Source organism: Muscardinus avellanarius (assembly GCF_963383645.1).
Source record: "Muscardinus avellanarius genome assembly, chromosome: 14".
NCBI lineage: Eukaryota > Metazoa > Chordata > Mammalia > Rodentia > Gliridae > Muscardinus > Muscardinus avellanarius.
The window spans coordinates 16,316,324-16,342,201 of NC_137800.1; the positions used below are offsets into that span (position 1 = coordinate 16,316,324).

The 25,878-nt window shown below is 45.1% G+C and overlaps 1 protein-coding gene across 2 annotated transcripts in view; it reads left to right on the forward strand.

The window, feature by feature from the left end:
* PSD3 (pleckstrin and Sec7 domain containing 3) overlaps positions 1–25,878 on the forward strand; it is a gene marked incomplete at both ends in the record, with an annotated part of 521,001 nt that overhangs the window by 206,452 nt on the left and 288,671 nt on the right. For both annotated transcript variants that reach the window (XM_080710180.1, XM_080710181.1), the window contains one exon: positions 1,596–1,991. In XM_080710180.1, the coding sequence (XP_080566306.1) occupies positions 1,596–1,991 (396 nt within the window). The remainder of the gene's footprint in view (positions 1–1,595; positions 1,992–25,878) is intronic.

Genomic DNA, 25,878 nt, shown 5'->3' on the forward strand with positions numbered 1-25,878 from the left:
TATATGTTATTAGTAGATAATTCCTATTTCTATTATATTCTTATTTCTAGCAATCAAAGGCTCACCAAGGTTAAAGTTGCCTAAAGTGACGTAGCCAGTAATCGGCATGGTTGAAATCAAGTTCCAGGTCTTCTTCCTTTTCTGTGTGTGTATGGCCCTGGGGATCAACGTAGGGCTTCACACATATGCTAGGCAAGCGCTCTACCATGGGGCTATAACCCTGGCCTTTTTTCTAACTCTTGACCTACTCCACTGACATCTCCCCAAGTTTTTAACTTTACTTAGTTATCCTACTGTTCATTTTTAACATTTGAAGGACATGCTGTGTATTAGTATTATTTTCTTTTTTGTATGCTAAAACTGACGCCCATCGCCTGTATCAGCTTGTAAGCCGGTTCTAGCTTCTCAGGGTTTTGGTTAGCCTTGCACTCCGCATGTCTGTTGGCTTTATTTAGGCCACTCACTCATTGGCCGGCTACTTTTAGACTCCCTGCAGTGTGGCTTTGTAGTCAGCAGGGGGCAGGGGGCAGCACTTGGATTCGGCTATAGTCTTCCTCTCCAAGCCATTGAGTCTTACTTAAATCAGAAAGTAATGATAACTGATGAAAAGTTTAGTGTATTTTTCTTGAAAGATTATATGATATGCCGGGTGTGGTGGCGCACACTTGTAATCCCTGCATTTGGGAGGCTGAGACAGGAGGATTGCAGTTTGTGGCCAGCCTCAGCTACTTAGTGAAGTCCTTTGCAACTCAGTGAGACGCTGTTTCAAAATAAAGACTAAAAAATAGGGCTAGGGGTGTAGCTCGGAGGTAGAATGCCCCTGGATTCCATCCCCAGAACTGCAAAAAAAAAAAAAAAAAAAAAAAATTACATGATGTATGTGTCTGTTCCTATCATGATTAAGAATGATAGTTGTATGTAATCTGAATTTGTATATAGTTGAGTGTATCTGAATTTGTGTAAAGTTTAGTGTATTTTTCTTGAAAGATTACATGATCTGTTTATCCATTCCTATCATAATTAAGAATGATAATTGTATAGTAATTGTGTATAATCTAAATTTGCTGACCAAAATGAGTATTTTATTCTTTATTCAAATATTCACTGGACTAGATACATTCACATGCTAGGAAACTAGTTCAGAATCTTCCTAAACTATTCATAAGGTAGTAAGTAACACATGTATGCTAAGAATGTTCTAAACTCAAATATGTTCCCCTATCTTTCTTTCTAAACATGTTAAGACATAAACTCAGTGAATATGGCTTAGACTTATAGGACATTATCCTTCTTATGTGGTTGAAGGAGAAAATAAGAAAAAAAATTAACTTAATATAGCTGGGCGTGGTGGCGCATGCTTGCAATCCCAACATTTGGGAGGCAGAGACAGGAGGATTGTGGTTTGCTGCCAGCCTCAGCTACTTAGGCCCTTTGCAACTTGGTAGGACCCTGTTTCAGAATAAAGAATAAAAGATAGGACTGGGGGTGTAGCTCAGAGGTAGAAGGCCCCCGGGTTCCATTCCCAGTACTGCAAAAAAAAAAAAAAAAAGAAATTGACTTAATATTGAAACTCTTCACTCTTGTTTACTTTCCAGGGTCCTTGAGCAAGAGGAGCCCCTCAGGGGTGTGGACGAGGAACTCCTGGGGCCTGGGTACACAGAGGACTCCACTGACGTGTACAGCTCCCAGTTTGAAACCATCTTGGACAACACTTCTTTATACTACAGTGCTGAGTCCTTGGAGACTTTATACTCAGAGCCTGATAGCTACTTCAGCTTCGAAATGCCCCTGACCCCAATGATACAACAGCGCATTAAAGAAGGCGGTCAGTTCTTGGAAAGGACCTCAGCGGGAGGACATCAGGATGTCCTGAGTGTCTCATCGGATGGCGGGATAGTGATGGGCTATTCTACTGGGATGGCCAACGGGCTGCACGATGCCGGCGACTCCATCTACATGAAAGGCACCCCGGAGGTGGCTTTCTGGGGAAGGTACTGGTCCCATTCTCATTCATTTCATGGTGCTGTGTCTTTGTAGTGTTCTTTTTTGGGGGGGGGAATCTGAGTGTGGAACGCATGTTAAAACCATTTGGCCCATTTCTACGAATATAAGCAAAATGATGTGGGTAAAAGCAATTTGAGTTTTAAGGACAGGCAGAGTACACCGTAGCGGTGTGCCAAATTGGCCAGCTGTGAGCATTCTATTCTGTGAAAATTTCCTGGATTACCATATGTAGAGGCTCCTTAAGTACTTGTGAGCAGTGAGTAGCTGTTAGTTCTGACGATGCAGCCCTTGGCAGTGTGTGGTGCTGTGAGAAGGACTCGGGTCTGTCCCTGCCATTGGCCGATGACATGGGGCAGCTTGTTTGATCACACAGGAGGTTCCTTAGAGTCCTCCAAGGGTGTTGAGTCACATGGTCACCAGGGTCTCCGCTGGCCCTTGCTCCCTGAGGCCCTCTGCTGGCTGGCTGTCTTCCTCTTCCTGAGGTCGGCAGTGGAGGATGGGGTGGGACTCTGATATGGATGTTTGATAGCGCTCATAGTCAGGCAAAGTTATGCATATTTATTTTCTTTTTCTACTTAGGATTTAAGTCTATGTGGGATAGAAAATGCCAAATTACATAGATCGCATGCACCATACCTACCTGTTATTTGGGGATTCTTTGTGCATCGACGGGTTACCTAGCGTGTTATGTTTTTCTTGTTCATCCTCTATAGGTCTCCTACTGTTATTAGCCTCTCCATCAGTGGGCAGAGAATGCTAAACTTTATGAATCTGGTATATATATATATATATATTACATATATATACACACAAACACATATATAGCATATAGAGAATCTAGTATATATAGCACAAGTATATATATAAAATTTTATATTATATAAATTTCATACATGTAATTGTATATAAAATTAAATATATACACACATATATAGCATATATAGTACATATACTATATATAGAATCTAGTATATATAATGCAATTTTACATATAATAAAATTATATATATTTATATATAATATAATTGCATTTGTATGTGTGTAGGTAGAGCAAGTTTCTGTATTGTATACATTTGCATATATATTGTATATATGCAAATATATACTATTGTATATACTTATATATACAATAATATATAATCATATGTATATTTATATATAAAATAATATATATTTGTATGTATATTTATATATACAATACTATACATTTGTATGTATATTTCTATATACAAGAATATATACTTGTATATATATTTATATATACAATACTATACATTGGTATGTATATTTCTATATACAAATATATATGTATATAAAATTGCATTTGTCTGTGTGCAGGTGGGGGGGGATTAAGTGGTGATAAAGGATTTTTAAACTGTGTGAAAAGATGTCCGTGCTCGGTTTGAAAGTCAGTATTCACCCTACACGTTCCCAGTGAGCCTGTCTTTTTGAACAATCGGCCCTGTGTTGGGGTTTTTCTATAGCCAGTGTACAGGTGCATCGTTCATTGGTTGAGCGGATTCAAGTCTGGTACATGCTCACACGATAGCCCTGTGTTTCACTGTGAAACGGGTTGAGATGCTGGTTGCCCTGCAGGCTAACAGTGAGGTAATGCAGAGATCGCGGGGCTCAGGTGCAAAGGGCTTTGATCTGAATGACTTGGACAAGCCACTGACTTTTTGTGAAAATTGATCTGTTTATTCGCTGAACGGGGACAGTGACATTCCGTGTGCTGTGTGGCCTGCGACCCGGCGTGCTAGGTGAAAGCTCCTGGCACGTGCCTGCTACAAAGTCAGAGCTTAAGTAAATGTTGGAAGCTGAATGGGCTGGCTGATAAATCCAAGTTTAGGCTTCCTGTATCTCTGAGGAGTGGGGCGTGCCTAAGAGCAAGGTGTTTCCCAGAGAGCAGGTACGCCTGAGAGGAGGCATTCCTGAAATGGGAGTATGCTTGAAAGTGGGGTGTCCCGGAGCGCCAGGTGTTCCTGGCCAGGGTGCCCCGGGAGGGGCTGCCCTCAGTGGAGGGTACTGTTGAGATGTTTTGTTTCACCATCAGCCTGGTGACAGTAAACTATAAAATGCCGTCAGACAGGTACGTCCCTAATTTCATTGCAGGTCCAACCAACCCTACTTTCTGGGGTGAGTGGAAGTCCTTTATTTGTAGACCACAACCAGGACAGGAGCAGAGGTGGCCTGGACTGAGGAGGTTATGCAGAAGCCACAGGGATGGTTTCAGTGTTGGTAAGAGCTTCAGTGGGTCAGAACAGGAAGAAACTGGTTGGAAGGTTTCGTAGATGGTTGGCTTCTGTACCTAGAATAGGAAGTAGCCATCATTTGGGCTGTGTAGGTGCTAGTCATTAGTATGGACAGAGTTAAATGTCTGGAATGCTAGAATATTCCAGTAGGCCATACCATTCTCGCACTTTGGGTTTAGACAATGGTGTATCCTTTGGACTTTCTTGAGATCACGTTTCAGGCGCGTCACCAGCATTGTCAAACCATGAGATCTTGCCTGGTGGTAAAAGACCACATTCTAGTGCTGAAGGAGAGGTGTCTTGGAGATGAGCCAGCCTGGTTTTCCTCCTGCCCGACTTCCAGCTGGTGGTCATTCTCCTCCCTGAGCATGGCTTGAATAGAGTAGCATGACAGGCACTTTGTTCTGTGTTCTTTGAATTAGCAGAAGGTAGTAAGTGGTTATAGGCAAAGGGAGTTTTATTTTGTGATAGACATCTGGATTCCCAGTTAATAAAAAAGGGTGCAGGCATAATGATTCTAAGAAGACTGAAAAAAACTGGAAAACTTCTTGTGTATTTTAATTCTTTCTGCCTTCTTTGGTGCTTTGGGAAAATTACAACCCCAGAGAAATTGTATTAGTATTGTGGGTTGAAGAAGTATGATATCTTACAACTTGAAGGGGCCTTAGATAACCCTGTCTTATAATGAATTTTTCCAGTTGGGTGGGGAGGATTACCCGAAGCCATGTGACTTTCTAATAACAGACCCTGTGCTCAAATTCAAGCTGCCTGACGAGGCAGAGTCCTTCTGTTGTTCTACCTGCCTGGTCTTTTATATCATTATTATTTTTTCTTTTCTTCTGCTGTCTTTTATGCCACATGTCTATAGAGCTAGAAGTCTGAGTGGGTTTGTTTTTAAGAAACTAAGTTCAAAATATAGACCTGGGTATTACTGTTGTGGTTATTGGTTGTTATTAATAAATTTACCAAGTTATGAATAAATACGTTTTCATAAATTATTTTCTTTCTTTTGATACTGAGAATTGAGTGCAGGAGCATTCTACCTCTGAGCTACACCCCTAGACATTTATTAACATTATAATTATTATTATTATTTTATTTTGAAACAAGGTCTCAGTAAGTTGCAAAGACTCTCACTAAGTTGCTGAGGCTGACCTTGAACCTTCAGTCCTCCTGCCTCAGCCTCCTAGTTACTGGGGATTACAGTCATACGCACCACCATGCCAGGCTACATAAAATTTTAAAGCAATCAATGAGCAGCCTTTTAAATTTCTTCTGCATTAAAACATCCCTCTGCAGAGGTAAGGAAGTGCGCACAGAGGAATCGAGCCTGTGCAGGAAATCGAGACCAGAGTGCTGACGGTGCAGGAGTCAATATGAGTGGCCTCATCGGCCACGCTCTGCGGGCCAGTTAGAATTCAGGGAAAAGAATATTCTCCAACTTTACTAATAAGTGTGATGTTTACAGAAGAAGAGTGATAAATAGAACAAGTCCACGATGCTAGCACCCCATCTCTGTTCCCTGGCCGCCTTGGCTCTCCTTATTCCTGGGCTAGGGATCTGACCACGTCAGCTCAAGTGAACTCTGAGGAAGGCAAGAAAGGAGGGACACAGCAAGATGGAGTGCTCTCTGATCATGCTTCCTGAATCTTCAGTAGGACAGGCAAGGAAATCAAATCATCCCTACTGCCGGGCGTGGTGGCGCATGCTTGTAATCCCAGTCCTTGGGAGGCCTAGACAGGAGAATGTGGGTTTGCAACCAGCCTCAGCTACTTAGTGAGGCCCTCCGCAGTTTAGTGAGTGAGACCCTGTTTCAAAATAAAGAAGATAATCAGGCTGGGGATGTAGCTCAGAGTTAATATGCCTCTGGGTTCAATCTCCAGCACTGCAAAATAAACAAACAAACAAACAAACCCTACTGAAGTATTACTTTTTTTGGTGTATGGTACTGGAGATTAAACCAGCGGGCATATTTCCTCTGAGCGACACCTTCAGCCCTCTTTTATTTTATTTATTTATTTATTCTGTGGTACTGAGGGTGGAACTCAGGAGCTTTTCTACCTCTGGGCTACACTCCCAGACCTATTTTATACTTTATTTGGAAACAGGGTCTCACTAAGTTGCTGAGAGCCTCACTCAGTAGCTGAGGCTGGCTTCGAACCTGTGCGATCCTCCTGTCTCAGCCTCCTAAGTGCGGGGATTACCACCACTCCCAGCTTTTTATTTTTTCTTTGAAACAGGGTCTTGCTGGGTTGATGAGACCTTCACTACTTGCTGAGGCTGTCCTCGAATACGTGATCATCCTGTCTCAGCCTCTCAGGTACTGGGATTATAGGCACGTGCCACCATGTCTGGCTCTTAAGGTATTACTTTTAATGTATAAAGTGTTGTTAGCAGAAAATATTATAATGTTTTCATATATATTATATGTAACCCATGGGTTTTATATATTTGGTAAAACCACGGGGCTCAAGTCTCATGATAAGTTGGAGAAAGAAGGGAAATATTACCATTCTTATTTTTCAGACAAGGAAACAGGCACAGAGAAGTTAAGTAACTCGCTCAGGGTAACACAGATGGTAAGAGGCACAGCTGGGTCTCGAACCCAGGCAGTCAGGCTGCAGAACCTGTGCTCTTCTGAGCGATAATGGGAGGCTGACTTGATAATGCCCCCCATTATTTACTGAGCGATAATGGGGGCCCATGAGGCATGTGTGGGGCAGATAATGACTAAATCATAGATCCCAGAATAGGGCCAAGTATCTTTTTTTTTTTTTTAGTACTGGGGATGGAACTTGGGGGCACTCTACCTCTGAGTTCCGCTCCCAGCCCTATTTTTTATTCTTTATTTTGAAACAGGGTCTCACTGAGTTGCAAATGGCCTCACTAAGTAGTAGCTGAGGCTGTCCACGAACCGCAACCTTCCTGTCTCAGCCTCCCGAATGCTGGGATTACAAGCGTGCGCCACCACGCCCGGCTTAGGGCCAAGTATCTTGAACTAAACAAAAAACGTATTTGTTTCAGTATTGCTTAGACATATTTTAACATTCTTTCCTATTCATTGCGCCGTCACTTCTACCAGTAAAGCTGATTTTGGTGGCAGCATTTGACAGTGATTTCTTTTGAGCACAAGCTGACCTTATTTTGTTGGTTGTGTCTCTAAAGAAGGATGGACGGAGGCTGGGAATAATGACTGGGGTGTTGTAGCAGGTGAGCAAGAATCTCCCAGCATCGCCTTCCAGTCTTGGATTTAGCCATGCTTTGGTGGCCAATCTCTTCCTCCTCCTTTCCTACCTAAGTCACAGAAGAATATACTTCAAATTTGTAATATCCTAGTATCTAGTTTAGGAAGGATTTTTTTGTTGTTGTTGTTGTTTTGGGTTTTTTTTTTTTTTTTTGGTGCTGGGAATTGAACCCAGAGGCATTCTATTTCTGAGTGACACCCAGCCCTATTTTCTTAGTTTTTATTTGGAAACAGGGTCTTGCTAAGTTGCTGAGTGGCTCTCTAAGTTGCTGATGTTGGCTCCGAACCTGCCCAATCCTCCTGTCTCAGCTTCCCAAATCCTGGGATGACAGGCATGTGCCACCACATCCATCTGGAAGGATACTATTTAAAAGTACTTAGCTCACTGTTGGTCTCTTAAAATACTATATACCTTTGTAATATGAAGTAGATCGCTCTTTACTAGGCTAAAAAAAGGAAGCCTCTTAAACTCCTGGAATAAATCTGAACAGAAATGATTTCTCTCAGGGGCTCTGACCAGGCAGCTGCATGTCAGCCAGGAAATAGCTCACCCTGCCTGTAACTCAATCTTTTAATGAAGAAGCAAAGAGTAGCATCCCCTCCCTCGTGGTCCCGCTACTCAGCCTCGGGCTGACAGGCAGGGGGTCAGTGGGGCTGTGTCAAGTCCAGTCACATGGCTCCGAAATTAAAAAAGACAGAGACTCACGCTCCACATGTCCCGATGGGTTCCTTGCTGTCTGGGTGCTTCTCGCCCGCCGGCCAGTCAGCTGATGACCACAGCTCCAATCAGTAAGTTCTGACCCCACCACCGACCGTAAGGCTCGGATGTTGTCACTGAGACGATACAGAGCCGGACTGTGTCCATTTCTATTGAGCTGGGGTTTGTTCACAGAGGAAGAGAGAGAGAAAGAGAGAGAGAGAGAGAGAGAGAGAGAGAGAGAGAGAGAGAGGGCAATACAGTACTACAGCAGCAACCTCTTGTCTGGCTCACTGAACCCTATGAAACTGCTTTTTAGAATTACCTTTCTAGTGTAGCAGATGTTATAGCTCAGACGCCCCAGTTTTTCCTTCAGCTATAGCTCAGGAGACTGAGTTTGGCCGCTGAGGTGAATGACATCTGGCAGCAGCTGGTATGCCTGAGGAAAGCGCTGCAGTCCACCCTGAAGTTGATTTTTGTGGTTTTCTGCTTTCCTTCCTCTGCCCCCACCCTGTCTCAGATGGAATGTTGGCATTTAGAACTACTCTCTTTTTTCTTCCGTTTTTTCCCCCTTTCCTTAGTGTCTTTCTGTTTAGGAAAAAGTTACATGAAATGACAGTATTACTGATTTTTTTTTGAAGTATAGTCTGAAAAATTTTTTTCTGACATCCCAATATAAAACCTGAAAGGGATTGTAATGCAGCATATAAGTATTAAAATATAAAATTAAAATAATGGGGCATTGGCTAAGCTAGAAAAACTGTTTTGATGTTGTAAAGTTTGTTGTTGTTGTTGTTATTTTTGGTTTTGGTTTTTGGGGTAGTACTGGGGTTCCTGAAAACCCTTCTACCTCTGGGCTACACTCCTAGACACCTAATTTTTATATTTTTATTTGGAAACAGGGTCTCTTAAGCCAGCACGGCTGGCTTCGAACCTGCGTGGTCCTCCTGTCTCCTCTTCTCAAGCGCGGGATTACAAGCGTGCGCCACCATGCCCGGCTGTAAAGTTGTTTTTAGGGTTCTGGCTGCCCATGGAGCTCTGGATTTTAATTCTGTCTTTTCTTCTATGATTTCAAATTTATTCTCTAGAAATGGAGTTTCTTTTTCCTCCTTTCAAGTTTCACGAAGTGTTATAGCGGTGAACTTTGGTGGTTGTTTTGTTTTTACCCCATAAGGGTTCCTGCTTAGCGCTGAGGGGAGGGCCATCCAGGGCGGAGAGCAGCACACCTGGCTTGGCTCCTGCCTGTCACTCCTGGGTGTGTGGTTGTGAGTCACACACAGTCTGGGAGCTTCTCCAGGTGTACAGTGGAAGTAATAATACCTGTTGCAAAGGAAGGAGGAGTGAATAAGGTACCAAGTGGGGGAAAAAAATCAGGAAAAGAAAATCAAGTGGCCTGGGAAGCGTGGTCTGCAGTAGGAGACAAAGAGATGAAGCCGATATCAACAATAGCAGTAGCCCAAAGCACCGTGAAGTCACCCCTGGGCTCCAGCCTCCGTCAGCCTCTGAGCTGCCAACCTCCCGTCTTCCCAGCGCCAAGCCTTCTGGGACACTATTTCTAGATTTCCAGAAGCATCTCTTTCTTTTAATAAAGCGCACTACGCTGTGGAAGGGTGGGATAAACGTGTGGAGCTCTGGCAGCTTGATCTAGGACAGGTTCTTTGATTCATGAAGTCTATTTTTTTCTTTTGTGTTATTGGGGATTGACCCCCTACCCCTGAGAGTCTCCCTTGCCTCCTCCCCCCTCCCACATACTGGGGATGGAACCCAGGGGCGTGCGATCTCTGAGCTACACACCCAGCCTTATTTTTTACCTCTCTCTCTCTCTCTCTCTCTCTCTCTCTCTCTCTCACTCACTCTCTCTCTCTTTTTTGTTGGTACTGGGGTTCCTGGAAACCCTTCTACCTCCGGGCTACACTCCCAGACCTATTTTATATTTCATTTGGAAACAGGGTCTCTTAAGCCAGCGCAGCTGGCTTCAAACCTGCGCGATCCTCCTGTCTCCGCCTCTGAAGCGTGGGGATTACAAGTGTGCGCCACCACATCCAGCTTATCCTTTATTTTGAAACAGTGTCTCACCGAGTGCAAAGGGCCTCACTAAGTAGCTAAAACTGTCCGTGAACCACGATCCTCCTGTGTCCCTTTCCCGAATGCTGGGATTGCAAGCGTGCGCCACCACGCTCGGCTTACCCTTGGCCCTTTGTATTTTTTGTGTCGACGGAACAGGGTCTTGCTAAGTTGCTGAGACTGGTCTCGAACCTGCGATCCTCCTGCCTCAGCCTCTCGGGTATTGGAATTACAAGCGTGCACCATCACGCCCGGCTTATTCATGTAGCTCTGATTCCTTATTGGTAGAATGGAAAAAAACTTTCCAGCCAATTTATACTTCAATTTTGTCATAGAATTTGCTGCATTCTAGTTAGGGACTCATTTTAAGCTTATCATGGGTGGTAGCGTGGACTGAAGAGTTAGAGAACAAGAAGAAAACAGATAAGTTTTAAAAAGCCTGGTAAACAAGAGAACCTAAAGGACAGGAGGATAGGGGAGTGCTTGGATGCCGGACAGGTGCGCTGCCTCAGACCAGCTGCGGATTTGGAGCACAGATATCTTACAGAATCAAGAAACCATCAATGGGAGTTGGGGGAGAGGCGGGGTTTGCAGGAGAAGCTCTCGGGAGGTCAGCTGTAAACGGGTGGAGCTTTACAAGGGTCCCTCACGGAGGGCTGGTGGCGATGTGGGATTGCAGGACCCTGGAGAGACTTTGGAGTCGCCCTCTTGGAGGTGAGACTTGCAGTTGCAAGGGAAAGCTCTCCAACAGCGAGGAATGGGTTCAGGGTGGGCCTGCGAGGTGCCCACACGCAGGAGCAACTGGGTGCTCCTCGTGCTTTCCTCTTTGTAGAGAATACTCCGTGCAAGGGCAGTGTCCTGGCAGCTCCTCTCTGCTTGTCTTTCTTCTCCACAGTGGATGGACTGTCAGAGCCCACCGTGGAAGCCGAGTGCCCTGGTTGTCATGGGCTCTTCCTGCTTGTTGGGTGCCTCTTGTATCAATTTGGGATGCCTTCAGGCAGTGGTCCTGGGTTTGAACTGGATATCCCCAGAGACATCCCGACTCTGATCTAAACCTTAAAGGAACCCAGTTCCCTGGGTATGGGTGGATAGGGTTGCGAAAGTTGGTCAGCTGCCGGCTACTTGGATGAGGGCTTATCAAATACAACTTCAAGTGATGACGGACATTGGAGGTATAAATTATGACAAGGATCATCAAAGCTCTAAATTAAAACTGGCAGTTAATATTTTAATTGGTGGCATTGATAGTTACAGCAATCTTTTTATTCATACATCAGTGGAATATTTAGCTTTTAGAGGAAGTGGCAACATTCCTCCCGGCAGAGATCGCCTGACACCTTGTTCACAGCACTGGATGTGATATGTCAGTTCTTGGTTTGGAGGAAAAAAGGACATGGGCCTTTTGTATATAAATAGTTCTCTTTGTGTGTTTTACTTTGGGGTACACATTTATCTGAGCCCCCAAATGGGCCCGTTCCCAGTGCTTTAATCTTATTTTCCTTCTGGTTTTGCAGGTTCTCTGTAGGCTGAAATAGAGGCCTTATTGAATTTGCCCAGGCCTAGCAGAACCGTAACTTTCAGCACTGGAGCCAGGTGGTAGCCCTGGTACAGAGAAGCCCAATATAATCTTTCTCATGAATGCAAATGAGAATTAATATTAAATTACATTGAACCATGCTAGGTCCATGCTTTGGCTACCGTATCCTCATAGATCATAAGTTGGTGCCTAAACTTCCCTGTGTTTGTATTCTACTGGTACTTGAATCTGAAACTATGTAAGGAAAGCCTTATAGAACACACACACACACACACGCACGCACGCACGCACGCACGCACGCACACTGAAATACTGAAGTTTATTTTAATCTTTTTACTCAGCCTTTTGCCTTTTCACAGCATGTACTTGGGAGCTTTTGAGAAAGTCAGAATCTCTGGTCCCGTTCCTGACCTCCTAAATTAGAATCTGCGTTATAACAAGATACACAGGTGGACCAGGCGTGGTAGTGCACGTTTGTAATCCCAGCATTCGGGAGGCCGAGACAGGAGGATCTCGAAGGTTTGAAGCCAGCCTCAGCTACTTAGTGAGGCCCTTTGCAATGCAGTGAGGCCCTGTTTCAAAATAAAGTATAAAAAATAGGGCTGGGGATGTAGCTCAGAGGTAGAATGTCCATGGGTTCCATCCCCAGTACTGCAAAAAAAAAAAAAAAAAAAAAAAGATACACAGGTGACTTAAATAAACATAAACTTTAGGAAGCACTCATTGGTAACAGTGGTCTGTAGACCATTTTTAAGTAGCACAGCTGAAAAATAGTGATTCTGCAGCTTGGTGGCACCTTAGCATTCCATAGGTATCTCTCTCCAATTCTGATTCTTGAGAGCTTCCGTGCTCTCCTGGTCCAGGGTGATGACTGGACCCTGATAGCATCCATAGCCTCCCGAGTGATTCTGATGAGCAGCCCTGGGTATCAGTCACAGTGCTTCCCCCACGGAGTAGTTCTCAGACCAGGAACCAGGACATGGACAGCGTGGACCTTGTTAGAAGTGTGGTATCTCAGCCTCACCCTGGGCCGGCCTGGTCAAGTTTGCACTTTGAACAAATGTCTAGGGAGTTCACAAGCACTTAAAAGTTTGAGAGGTACTCCCTGGAACCTGAGCAGAGGTGGAATAGAAAGCTAAGGAGGAGGCAGCAGGCCTATTAAAGGTAACTGTAGCCGGGCTCCTGATACCAGTACTTGGGAGGCTGAGACAGGAGGATAGCAGGTTCGTGGCCAGCCTCAACTACTTAGTGAGGCACTCTGTAACTCTGTTTCAAAATAAAGAATAAAAAATAAGGCTGGGGGTGTAGCTCAGAGGTAGAATGCTTCTGGGTTCAATCCCCAATACTGCAAAAAAAAAAAAAAAAAAAAAGGTAATGGGGAGATGTTTCTAACAGATGTGCATAAAAGTAAGCATTTTCAGCTGTGAACCTGGAGTTGACCTCCTATGTTTCTGGTGTAGTGAGCTAGGGAACCATTCTTGCTCTACATATAGAGGGATTGATTGATTTTCCTGCTAGGAAACAGTACTATTATGGTTTGGATCCTAAATTTTCCCTAGGGCTGATATGTTGAAGGCTGGGCTGCCAGCATGTGGTGCTATTGGGAGGTGATGGAGCCTTTAAGAGGTGGGGCTTAGTTGGAGGAAGTGAGATCATGGGGGCGTGGCCTTTCAAGTTACATTAGGGCCCTGGCCTCTTCCCCTGCTTTTTCTGCTCTGGGCTGTCAGGAGGTGAGCACCTCTGCTGTACCCCGCGCACTCCCGCCATGCTAGCCTGCCTCAACATAGGCCCAAAGCGACAGCGCCAAAGACTGTGGACTGAAGGCCCTGGCACAGTAAGCCAAAATAACCTTTCCTCCTTTTCAGTTGATTACCTCAGGTATATTGTCACAGCAGCCGAAGGCTAGCACAAGTATGGTAAAAAGTGGCAAAGAGTGTGCGTGCTTAAGTCAGATTTACTGACCCTTCATGAATACTCAGGAGATGTTGGCTATTGATACCAGTAGCAGTGGTGCTGGAACTACCGTCTTTAAAGCTTCTTCCAGGTCACTGGGTGTGAAGGGTGTGGTCAGTGACGTAAGATGTCGTATACATCTGTAATAAGAATTTGAAGAGCCTTACATTGCACGAGGGCAAGGAGTTATAATGAGTGTTTTTTATTGTTTTTCTAATGACTCCAGCAGCCCCACCTCAACACACTCATGATGACATTTTCTTGCCAAGAGCAAGACTGCAGAATCTTTAGTATGGAGAAAATGAGAGGTGTTGGATAACTATTATTTTGCAACAACATCATAAAAGTTTATCATTCATACTTGACATTCATGTAGCAACTATTTTGAGATTTCATACAAAATTATTTATATTATGCTTAGTCAGGAATGGGCCTGTCCCTCATAACAGGCCATGGAATCCTAAGTCTTCATTTTGGGCCTCAGAGAGCCTCTGCCATTATAGCCTACACATCTTTATTTTATTTTTAAAATTTAAAAAATTTTGCCGGGCGTGGTGGTGCACGCTTGTAATCCCCGCGCTTGGGAGGCGGAGACAGGAGGATTGCGCAGGTTCGAAGCCAGCCGTGCTGGCGTGAGAGACCCTGTTTCAAAAATATAAAATAGGTCTGGGAGTGTAGCCCAGAGGAAGAAGGGCTTCCAGGAACTACCAAAAATTATTTTTAATTAAATTAAATAAATAAAAAAATTTATGTATGTATTTATTTATTTATTATTGTGGTACTGGGGTTCCTGGAAGCCCTTCCACCTCCGGGCTACACTCCCAGACTCTCACACACACACACACACACACACACACACACACACACACACTCTCTCTCTCTCTCTCTCTCTCTATATATATATATATATATATATATATATATGTATATATATATATATACATATATATATATAATATTTATTTATTTATGTATTTATTTGGAAACAGGGTCTCTTAAGCCAGCGAGGATCCTCCTGTCTCCGCCTCCCAAGCGCGAGGATTACAAGTGTGCGCCACCACGCCCGGCTTATTTTATTTATTTTATTTTATTATTCAGTATTGGAAATTGAGCCCAAGGACTTTTTACCTTTGAGCTCCATCGCCAGGCCTTTAAAAAAAATTTTTTTAATCTATTTTTGTAGTACTAGGGATGGAACCCTAGGGGCATTCTACCTCCGAGGTGCACCCCCCCCCCGTCCTATTTTTATTCTTTATTTTGAAACAGGGTCTCACTGAGTTGCAAAGTAGCTGAGGCTGTCCGTGACCGTGATCGTCCTGTCTCAGCCTCCCAAATGCTGGGATGACAAGCGTGCGCCACCACGCCCGGCTCCTTTTACTTTCTGAAGCAAGGTCTCACTAAGTCGCTGAGGCTGGTCTTGAACCTGCAATCCTCCTGTCTCGGCCTCCCAAGTACTGGGATTATAGGCATACCCCACTACACCCTCCTCCACACATCAGACACTCACTTTTTGTTGAACTTAACAAGCAGCGCCCCTGCTACTTAGGTCTCTCTCAGAAGGATGGGTGATAGCTTCACAAATAACTCCGGTATAGAGACAGGAAAGCTCAGCTGAAAGGCATCAAGGCTGGGGTTACTGCCAGCGTGGGTATGATGGAGGTCCCTCTGGAAGGGTTTGAGTTGGGCTTTGAGGGATGAGGAGATGTGTAAAGGGTTGCAGGGGTGTGGCACAGCGTCGGTTTCCAGAGAAGGAGCCAAACAGCGGCTGAAGCCACAGCAGCTGCTTCCACGTGCGAGTTGGGAGTCTAGGGAGCTCGTAACCTCTTTGCCTCGTGTCTTGCTCCTCGTCCAGACAGAACAGGTGCTGCCCCTCTCATACAGACGGCAATTATGCCACTGACTCTTTCAAACGTTGACAGTCTTTCAGACATCCCAGCGGGGGTAAAAAAATAATAAACACCTGTGATCTCACCAGCCCACTTAACAAAAGAAAACACTGCGGATGAATTGCAAACTCCTGTGAATACCTAGCTGGCCCTCTTACTCTTTCCCTTCCTGGGTGGGAATAACCATGAACTGTTGACGTATTGCTACATCGGGGTGGGTCCACAAGCTTTATATAGTACCATTTCCCATGTTTTTTAAACCTTATATAAATGTCTTCTCTTTGTAACACTTTTCTTTGCTAGTTATCTGAAATTTATTTTTTCTCACAAAGCCCTAGCTTATTGGTTTAATTGCTTGTATAGTACTCATTCTACGGGAATGTGTTACAACTTATTTTTTTTTCCATTTTTCTCTTTATGAGCATTTTGGCTGTGACTTGTATTTTTTTCAATCTCAGAGTGGTAACATGCACGTATCTGTATACGTGGCTTCCTGCATACACTTGGGAGAGTTTCCCAAGGCTAGGTATATATTTAGGAATAAAATTGCCGTGTGTTAAGTATAATCATTTTCTGGAGAACTAGGACATTCTTGAAAGGGTATATTACATTTTCTCGGAGTGTATGTAATTTTATGCACTTGTGTTTATATGGTAACTTTTGGTTCCTCTACCTCCTGATCTTCATAATCCCCACATCCCAACAAAAATAACAGGAGCCCCAGTGCAAAGCTTGGCTTAGCAAACCTCCTTTCCTGTTAGAGGCACTGCTGTGGGCTCTGGGATCCATTGGTCGGGTCTGGAGGCTGAACTTGGGTCTGATGCCCACTGCCTGTTGTCAGGCTCCTCTCTGATGCCTGTCAGTTGTTGCCTGTGTCTGACAGCTGTGAATGTGGTCTGCCCACTTGTGGCTGTCTGCAGCAGGATTTGAACAACAGGACCCCAAATATGTTCTCACCAGTGATTAAAAAGAAAAACAGAATCAATTTCAGAAATGAAGATAGAATACCACTCCGAAGTCACCTAAGATTGTGTGTTTAACATAGCCTAACTTTGCATCATAGAAATGAACTAAATCTATTTTGTAGGCTCTTTCAATCATTCCTTAAGGGCCAGAATTTACTTGGGCCTGAATGTGTTGCTGGAAATGATGGTCTTTAACATAGTACTTCAAAAATCTTAGCGCTCTCAAGAAAAATGAGGGTACGAAGTTACTCTGTTTTTATGAACGGTGTTAGAGAAACTTATCTCTTCTCCTTAAACTGCCAGCACTTCGATTCTGCTGGGTCAGATGTCTCTCCTTCCTTGTCAGCCTGCCTTCTGGCTTCTAAAGAGTTAAGCCGGGGTTTATGAGGTCATGTGTGACTTCACTGGGTCGGACTTTTGAAGCAGGTCTGTTGGAGGGAAGCTGTCTATTCAGAGGGGAACTGGAAGGGGGGTGGACATATTCCTTCAACTTCTTTCAAGTTCTTATCCCGCAGCCCCCCGGGACACAGCGGCATTCTGGGAGAATGTCACTTCGGAGCTGGTGTGTGGCAGTTTGCACTCCCACAGAAGCAGCTTTAGGAGTGCCTTAAGAGAGCCCTTGCGGAGGATGAGCCATTGCTGAGCCGATGGAAGGGGAGAGTGCCCTTCGGATTCCTGACAAATTTATGGGCAGACTGTTTGCTGGCGGAGGTAACTGGAGTTTGTTTTATTGTCTTTGTCTGGTCCTAGGCAGTGCTGGGTTATACATATGACTGTAGTTATACAAAATTCCTCAGATTTAGAAATATTTTGAATGAGATGCATTGCAGGCAAATCTTGGAGAAAAGCTTAAGACAGTGATTTTATCTATTTTCTGAACAAGGCTGATAGAAACGAAGGTAATCTATTTATTCCCGGGCCTGGCATGTTTGGGCAAGAAGAGAATTTCTCTTGATGGATTTGTGCTGTCCTTTGAGGTGGATGTGTATAGCTCCTAAACTCTGGTTACTTTCTTCAACTCTTTGAGAAAAAAATAAAAAATAAAAACAACTTCTCACAGGCTTCGGAAGGTCATGAATTTGAGTGTGGTCACTTGGCGAGGTCCGTTTGGACTACTGCGCAAGGCTGTCATTCTTACTTGAGTGTGTCACAGCTCTGAAAGGAAGCTTGGCTCTCCTGCAAGTGTGCAAAGATGATTCATCTTAGAATTCAGCGTTAGACTGGACACTTCAAAGGCCAGCCAGTTATCTAAGTGAAAAAACAAACAGGAGTTTGTTGTTGTTTTTCTTCCCTCCTGGAGCTGGGAATTTCAGCTCCATCGTTTAGCTCTGGGAAGATCTCTGATTTTTGTTCAGCAGGCACAGACAAGTATAGAGTTGAAGGGAGATCAGCGAAGTTTGAAGGGGACCTGAGCCTAGTCCATTGATGTTAAGTCCAGTCTCGGGATTAAAGGATCACGGATGCCCTAATACCCAGTGAGAGCCCCAATCCTTGCGCTTCCAGGGCAGTCAGCGGACTGTTTGTGTGTCTGTATGGGCTGCATTGGTTTTTCTTGCCTTGGTTGTAAATCTTACATTCATATTGCCGGTGTTTTACAGTGCCATTTTTCTATATTGCTCATCAGTATAAACATTTTTCCTCCTCTACCTGGACATTTTGTCTCCTAATTCTAGCAATAAAGGACAAAGAAGCCGGGCGTGGTGGCGCACGCTTGCAATCCCAGCATTCGGGAGGCTGAGACAGGAGGATCGTGGTTCACGGACAGCCTCAGCTATTTAGTGAGGCCCTTTGCAACTCAGTGAGACCCTGTTTCAAAATAAAGAATAAAAATAGGGTTGGGGGCATCATTTGGAGGCAGAATGCCTTTGGGTTCCATCCTTAGTACCAAAAAAAAAAAAAAAAAGACAAAGAATCCTGGGGTGAAGCAAGGATGCTAATAATAAGAGGTTACTTCCCAGTCGCCAGCCAGGAGGTGGAAGTTTTACCTCTACTTCTTCGTTTGGCAGAAAGTTTCCAAACCAGCCCTGAAGCTCAGTTTACTCCTGTGTGGAGTAAGGATGGAAAATGTTCTTCCCAGGCGGGGCGGCTGCTGTGAGGGTTAGCTGAGGTGCAGGGTGTGGATGCATTGCGCGTAGTGTCTTCTGTGCTAAGGAAACCTCACTGAACATGGGCTATTATGCATTTAAATTGTTTCCTTAGTCTGTTGGGCATGTGAAAAGACTTGGAGAACAGTGATACAGAATTTGGTAAAGATAAAGAATTTGGAGTTGTGAGTGGGCTCACACTGTCCACACATCAGGGCGTCTTTTTTTGTTTGTTTGTTTTTTGGCCGTACTGGGGATGGAACCCAGGGGCATTCTACTTCTGGGCGACACCCCCTGCCTTATTTTTGTTCTTTATTTTGAAACAGGGTCTCACTGAGTTGCAGAGGGCCTCACTAAGGAGCCGAGGCTGTCTGTGAACAGCGATCCTCCTGTCTCAGCCTCCTAAATGCTGGGATTACAAGCCTGCGCCGCCATGCCTGGCTACATTGGGGGTTTTGTGGCTTGGTTCTGGGCAGCAACTGTGTTCCCATCCCCAGACAGTCACCTTGAAAACTCAGCCTCTGGTGTCAAGAAGGGTCGGAAGAGAAAAATGGGTCGATTCTTATCAATCCATCAGCACCCTGGGACGGCTTCTCTGGGCTCCTGGCCTATTGGTGAGATGTTAACCTCACCATCTTTGAATATAAAAAACAGCGTCATAAGCTCATAGCTCATGGACCTCTCAGGTAGTGGGTGAACCATGCAAAGGATAAAACTAGAAGGCTTGCCAGAAACCGGCCCCTGTGTCTGCATTCCCTCCGTCTGCCGCGCACTGTGGCTGGCTGCATTGGGAGGGCTTATCTGGGCTCCGAGCTTCGCCCCTTATATCTTTATGTTCCAGGAGTTGGTGGCTGGGCAGCTGTGTGAGAGCTGCTCGGCTTCTCATTTCCTGGTCAACCGCTGTGGATAATAGTATCCTTTCCGTGGTTATTGAAATGAATAGAATACGCGAAAATGTCTAGCACAGAGTAAGTACTGCACACATTTTTGCTTCTCCCCAAAAGGCTCCGTTTCTCCTGTTACAATCCGGGGCAAGTCCCATGCAGTTTGCAAATAAGTTTCTTTACCCTGTGATGCTTTATAAAGCTTTCCTGTCTAGACCAGTGCTTCTAAAAATTTGCTTCGGATCATTTTCTTGTGTTATTAATTTGCAGTTGCTCTTTTTGGCCTTTGTAAGTTTCCAGTGTCTGCGCTAAACCTTTTGGCTTGAAAATTTAATTTTGATCTCATTTTCAGGAATATTAGGTATACGGTGCTCATGGTAAAAATTCACGTTGAAGCCCCTTTGGTCCCATTCCCCAGAGGAGCCTCCCTTGGCAGTTCCTCATGTATCTTTGCAAGGCAGAGTGTGTACAATTCTTTGGGACTTTATTTGAAACTCCCTTACAGCTTGAAAGTACAAATGTGGTCTGGAAAGTTCTTTGGGGTTTGCCAGCTCCCTGTGCAGCTCAGTTCCTCCCTGCACTTTTGTAGTGCTGGAATGTTTGAGAGCCGTCCCACAGCTGGGCCGTGTCACCCAGACCCTAATGTCCTTGACAGGTCAGCTCTAGCCGCACTGTTGAGTCTGTCCACCCAGGGTTCTTGTGGAATAACCGGAGACTGTTCTTGGAGCAGAGGGCTGGGTCAGAACCTGCCCTGAAAACCCTGAGTCCTACAGTTCTGAGGAGGGAGAGCCTGTGCTGGCTTCCAGCAAGGATTCTAGAATTGTTTAGTTGGGCGGAGGGTGTGGTATAGTCAGCCTTTGGTCTACTGTTATGTTTGGCGTCTTGTCATGCACAACACTGGGTGGGGATAGTACTGCAGAAGGCACAGCATGTATGAAGTTAGGAAGAGACCGGCTCGGCTTCCAGCCTCGCCGTGTACCAGCTGTGACCTTGTCCCAGACTTCTGTGGTCCTTGGTTTCGATATTTGTAAAATGGAACTGTTGTGAGATGAAATAGAATAAGGCAAATGAAGGGGCTGGGTTGCAGGGCACTCAGTGGGCTTGTGTGTCTTCCTGGAGTATTCGAGGGTTGGTGGCTTATCCTCTGCTCTGGTTTAGGTGGGTGGGTTATTTATGCTTTGGAGGGGAGGAGCAGGTGCAGCTGAGCAGGGCAGTGGTGTTCTTGGGCTTTGTCTCCTCTCTCTGGAGGTCTTCTGTCTCATCTGTGCTTGAGTCCTGCTGGTATCCTTAGGAAACCTGGCTTTAGAACAGAGGGGGGCAATAGAGTTTCTGTTCCCAGAATGTTCTGAAATAAGTCACTGTCTCTGGTTGATTCAGCTGGTCCTTTGAGGCCCTGGTTTGCAGTTGGGGAATCCTTGAACACCTAGCTTGGCCCAACACTGCTACTGAGATGAGACCTGGGAAGTGAACCTTTTCTCTTCATCCCAAAGGTCCCTCACCTGCGATTTGAGCAGGTCGGACTGAAAGGTCCTTTTGTGTGGGGAGAAGATGGTGACCGTCATCGCCTTCACCTTGTAATAGCCATCATCTTATAGGACAATTTCTGCTTCCCCTTTTTAATTACCCAGAACAGTTACCTTTAAAAAGATGTCTATAGCAAGAGCCTTAGTGGGGCTAGACAGCAAGCTGAGATGCCATGTTGGCTTCTGATAGGGAATGTAATGAAAACCTTTTCAAGGGTGTTAAGAGGCAAGCGTCAAATAGCCTTGCCTGTAGTCCTGATTGGACGTTGCTTTGTCTTGTCACCCGGAGCTAGTGGTCTTTGGTGAGGGTCTCGCCTAATTGCTAGGCTAGTTACAAAAACCAGAAAGTAGAAAGAGGGGATGTCATGGCAGCTGGAAGATACTACCATGTGGAGAAACCAGGGAGGAACAATACTTAACTTAAGGCGACAGTTCTGCCAGGCTCCGTGGGCACCTTGGTATTGCTGCTGCTCTGGTTCTTAGCACAATTCTTTATACCTGTTTTTAAAAATTTTTTTCCATAAGCTCTTCATCTGAATCTTGAGTAGTGGAGCACATCTTTGTGTGGACACTGTTATCTGTCTTTCCCAGGACAACATGACATTTTTTTAGGTGACAAAATAATAGGAAAACATTCTTTTTGTTTTCAGTATTTACTACTAAAGGACAAACAAGAAGACAATTAAGAATGATCTCTGCCACTTGCAAACCAAAAGGCTTGTGAATGGCCATTGTAGTGGGAGATGGTCCCTGACCTCTGGATCTTGTGTCTAGTGAGCCCCTTAGGGGACCCCTCAGCTAGGTCAAGTGTTAAAAAACCGTAGAAAGTGTCTTAAATTAATTCACCTTAACACTTCCAGCAGTCTTGGCCTCAAAAGGCAATGGTTTGTAAGAGGAACAAGGATTTGTGTGGGGATGGCTGAACAGCCCACGCATACAGCCCTGGGTCACGGCAGTCAGCTCTGTGGTAGGTCCTTGCAGTTGCAATGGCTGTGGATATCTTGCTGATTAGGATCTGACACTTCTTACTAAATCTGAAGACATATACCTTACATACATTTTATAACTTGAAGATCAGTACCCATTCAAATGCTAGATATGCATGCGCTGTTCCAGGACCAGAGATGGGGGTAGGGCCAGCGAGGTTTAGAAGATAATGCAGGGGACCCTACGGAGCTAGTTGACAGAGGTGGGTTCAGCCTTGCACTTTGTCATCCTGACCTCAGGAAGCTGATGGGTCTGTCCTCTGCTTTGACTTTGATTTCACCATTGATTGACTTTCCTGCAGAAATTGCATAGCTAAACGTTTTTCTAAAGCTTAAAAAGGGGAACTAAAAAGCATCCACCTGACACATAGCCAAAGAACGGCATTGCCATGTTTGTATATAAACAGTTAACTGCCCAGTCTCTGGTCCCCAGCTTCCCCCGTGGTCCTGCCTTTTGAAGTATTCTTCCCAAACTCGGGCCCAGTTGACTGGCCATTCTGGGGGCTCCTCAGTTGGTAAGCAATTTGGATTTTACAACCCAGTCCTTTGAAAGTCCTCCTCTTCCTCCTCCTTTTCTTCCTCCTCCTCTTCCTCCTCCTCCTCCTCTGCCTCCTCCTCCTCCTCCTCCTCCTCCTCTTCTTCCTAATTTTGAAGAAGAAAAACATTGCTAGCAACAAACCTATTTTCCAGGGAAATTTCGTTTGAACAAAATTATTCACCTATCACCTCGCATACTCAGGACTATTTCCAGAAACATCCTAACCTGAGAGGACGGCAGCACCTTGAGCCACAGTCTCTGGATTTGAAGCAGCAGAGCCGTCACATGCTGCTTTTTGGTTTTTTGCGTGGCTTGGCTACCCCGAGGTGGGAGTTGGCCACCCCGAGTCCGCAGGATCTTCCTGCTGCACCCAGCTCTTCCTGGGGAGATCGCAAAGCCGCGCAGTCATGTGACCAACTCTGGCAGGAGGCTAAAGAGACCCATCTGCAGCAGCTAGTTTGCTCCCCGCCCAGTGTGTGTTATCAAACCCCGCCTATCCTGGGCTAGTGTAGAAATAACTTTTATCTTGTGTGGGTCACACCGCTTGATGGAAACATGTCTGAAGCCTGTCTGGTGTAACTGAGCGTCAGCTTGGTTAGAGATTGAATTGGACGCACCTTCTGAACTTCTGGAGAAAGTATTGTTGTAAAGGAAGCAGCAGTGTTTGAGGGCTTTTAGTTTTTATGTCTTATGTATTATGTGACCTGTAGCACTCCTTTTGGCGTTTGAACACAGTTCTTTTCTTTCTTTCTTTCTTTCTTTCTTTCTTTCTTTCTTTCTTTCTTTCAGTACTGGGAATGGAACCCAGTGGCATTCTACCTCCGATTTCTACCCCCAGCCCTATTTTTTATTCTGTCTTTTGAAACAGGGTCTCCCTGAGTTGCAAAGGGCCTCACTAAGTAGCTGAGGCTGTCCACAAACTGTGATTCTCTTGTCTCAGCCTCTCGAATGCTGGGATTGCAAGTATGTGCCACCGCACCAGGCTTGAATGCAGATTTTTCACCTGCTTTTGGTGACACATGTTTGGTTTTTAGAGTTCAAGTTATCCTGGGTTGTCTGTCCTTGTTTTTTTTTTTTTTTTTTTTTTTTTAAGGTACTGGGGATTAAGCCCTGGGACATTCTACCTCCAAGTTATACCCCTAGCCCTATTTTTTTTTTTTTATTTGAAATAAAACCTTGCTAGGTTGCTGCGACTCTTGCTACTTGCTGAGGCTGTCCTCAAACCTGGGATCCTCTTGTCTCAGCCTCCCAAGTACTGGGATTACAAGCATGCACCAATATGCCCCACCTGTCCTTGAATTTTTAACCATGGGTATGTCTTCCTTGCTGTTTCCCTATCACTGCCTTATCTTGCGGATTCTCATTAGCCATTGGTGGACAGAATTTTAAGTTGCTCTGCTACTGTGGCCTTTGGGTACCAAGGCCAGTGTGACTCTGACGATCCCTGGAACCGCATCCGGTCTTGGCCTGTGGAACAAAGACATCTGCAGTGGCCTTGTGTCTTCTGGTGGTGACAGAAATGGCCAAGGAAGAATGTTGTGCTGAGGGTCAGGCGGCATTGGCTCTGGCCCGAGCTCCGTCTGCATCTAGATCTAAATTCTTAGCCTCTCCCCGAAACGTTCACATTTTCATCCGGAGTGATTAAATAATTCACAAGGTGTATTCCAACTCAAAATGTATTGCTTGGCTCCATGAACTCAGCCCATTCTGGCTCTTTCCATGAGCTTGTGACTATTTAGGGTTGACCTGAAGCAGTAGAATAAACCACAGAGCTAGCCAGCTAGCAACGCTCCTGCTCTGCCCGTGATGACGAGGGGCATGGCTCCCATTTTCTCGGGGCCTTGCGCCACCTACATTGGTTGAGCCTTTGCAGTGTTCTTCCCCGGGACCTCTGTCCACCCATTAACCTTTCCTCGGTCTGAGTTGACAGATAGAAAACACTCATTCTGAACGCCCTGTTGCACCTTTCCCAAGAGGGAAATCTCAGGGGCAGTAGGAGATAAGAGTCTGTAGCCTTGGCTGAGGCCACTAATGAATGGCCGCATCCTCTCCAACGCTGTTCGGAGGCTCCTGTTTCTCATCTGGCAGCAGCAGTGTGAGGCACAGCCTCTGAACTGGGCCGGGTGTAGGAGGTAAAAGGCCATGCAATCTTCTTGATACCTGCAATAGCTATCGCAGGCCTCTTTTGGGGGGGTGGGGGGGAGGAGTTCTAGAGACTGAACTCAGAGACATTCTTTTCCTGTACTACACTCCCAGCCCTATTTTAGTTTATATTTTGAAACAGGGTCTCACTAAGCTGCGGGGAGGGCCTCACCAAGTTGCTGAGGCTAGCCCTTGAATCTGCGATCCTCCTGACTCAGCCTCCCAGGTACTAGCTTTGTGCCACCATGCCCAGTTAGGCCCTACATTTAGTGGAAAAAATTTCTTGCTTTAGAACTGAAGACAGCATGGGGTTGGCACTTTGGAGCCTGGATTTCTTCTGCATTTTATGTTAACGCTCCTCGCCTTGGGGCATTTCACGCATTTCTGGGAAGATCTTTAAATGAAGTGGTGGGGCTTGGCAACACTGGGGGCTTTTTCCAGAGCCGATATGCCACGAGCCTGTTATTTCAGTCTCCCTAGTGGCAGGGAGAGAGGAGTGGAGACCAGCTGCGTTTGGCCAGTGCCTTCTTTAGAGCTTGACATCTGTGAAGGCAGAGGCTGTCTGAATTTTGGATAGCACTAAGTCCAGGCTACCACAGACTGTTTTAAAATTGATTGCTCTTTTGACCAGTGTCCTAATTTTGGCATTGATCAACCAAGATGGTCCTCCCTGGTAGGAGCACAACCTCCAGAAACTTTTGTGGTTCCTAGTCGAAGTTCCCCATGATGGTAATGTGACAGTAGAACTTTTGAGCCATCAGTTCTTCTATGAGGAAAACATTTCCCTCTAGGGTGTTGTAGAACCTTTTCTACTGGTCTTCATCTTCCTATTTGCCTTTGGTTTACCAGAAGCCTCAAGGACATGCATTGCCCCCAGCGTGTACTGATGGCTGCTGGCCTCTGGGCCAAAGGGCTTGCTGTGCACTTGAGCCCTGCAGTGAGGTCGACCAGGGAGCATCAGTATTTCTCCAGGGAACAATTTGCTTTTGCTTTTTCGATAACAGCGGCACCAATCAAAACATTTGTGTTCCTGCTGATAAGTTTCAGCGTAGGTGCTGAGTGACTTATTAAGAATATTTTTTGGTCTTGAGGGAATCTCAAAATTTCTTTTTTCTTGTT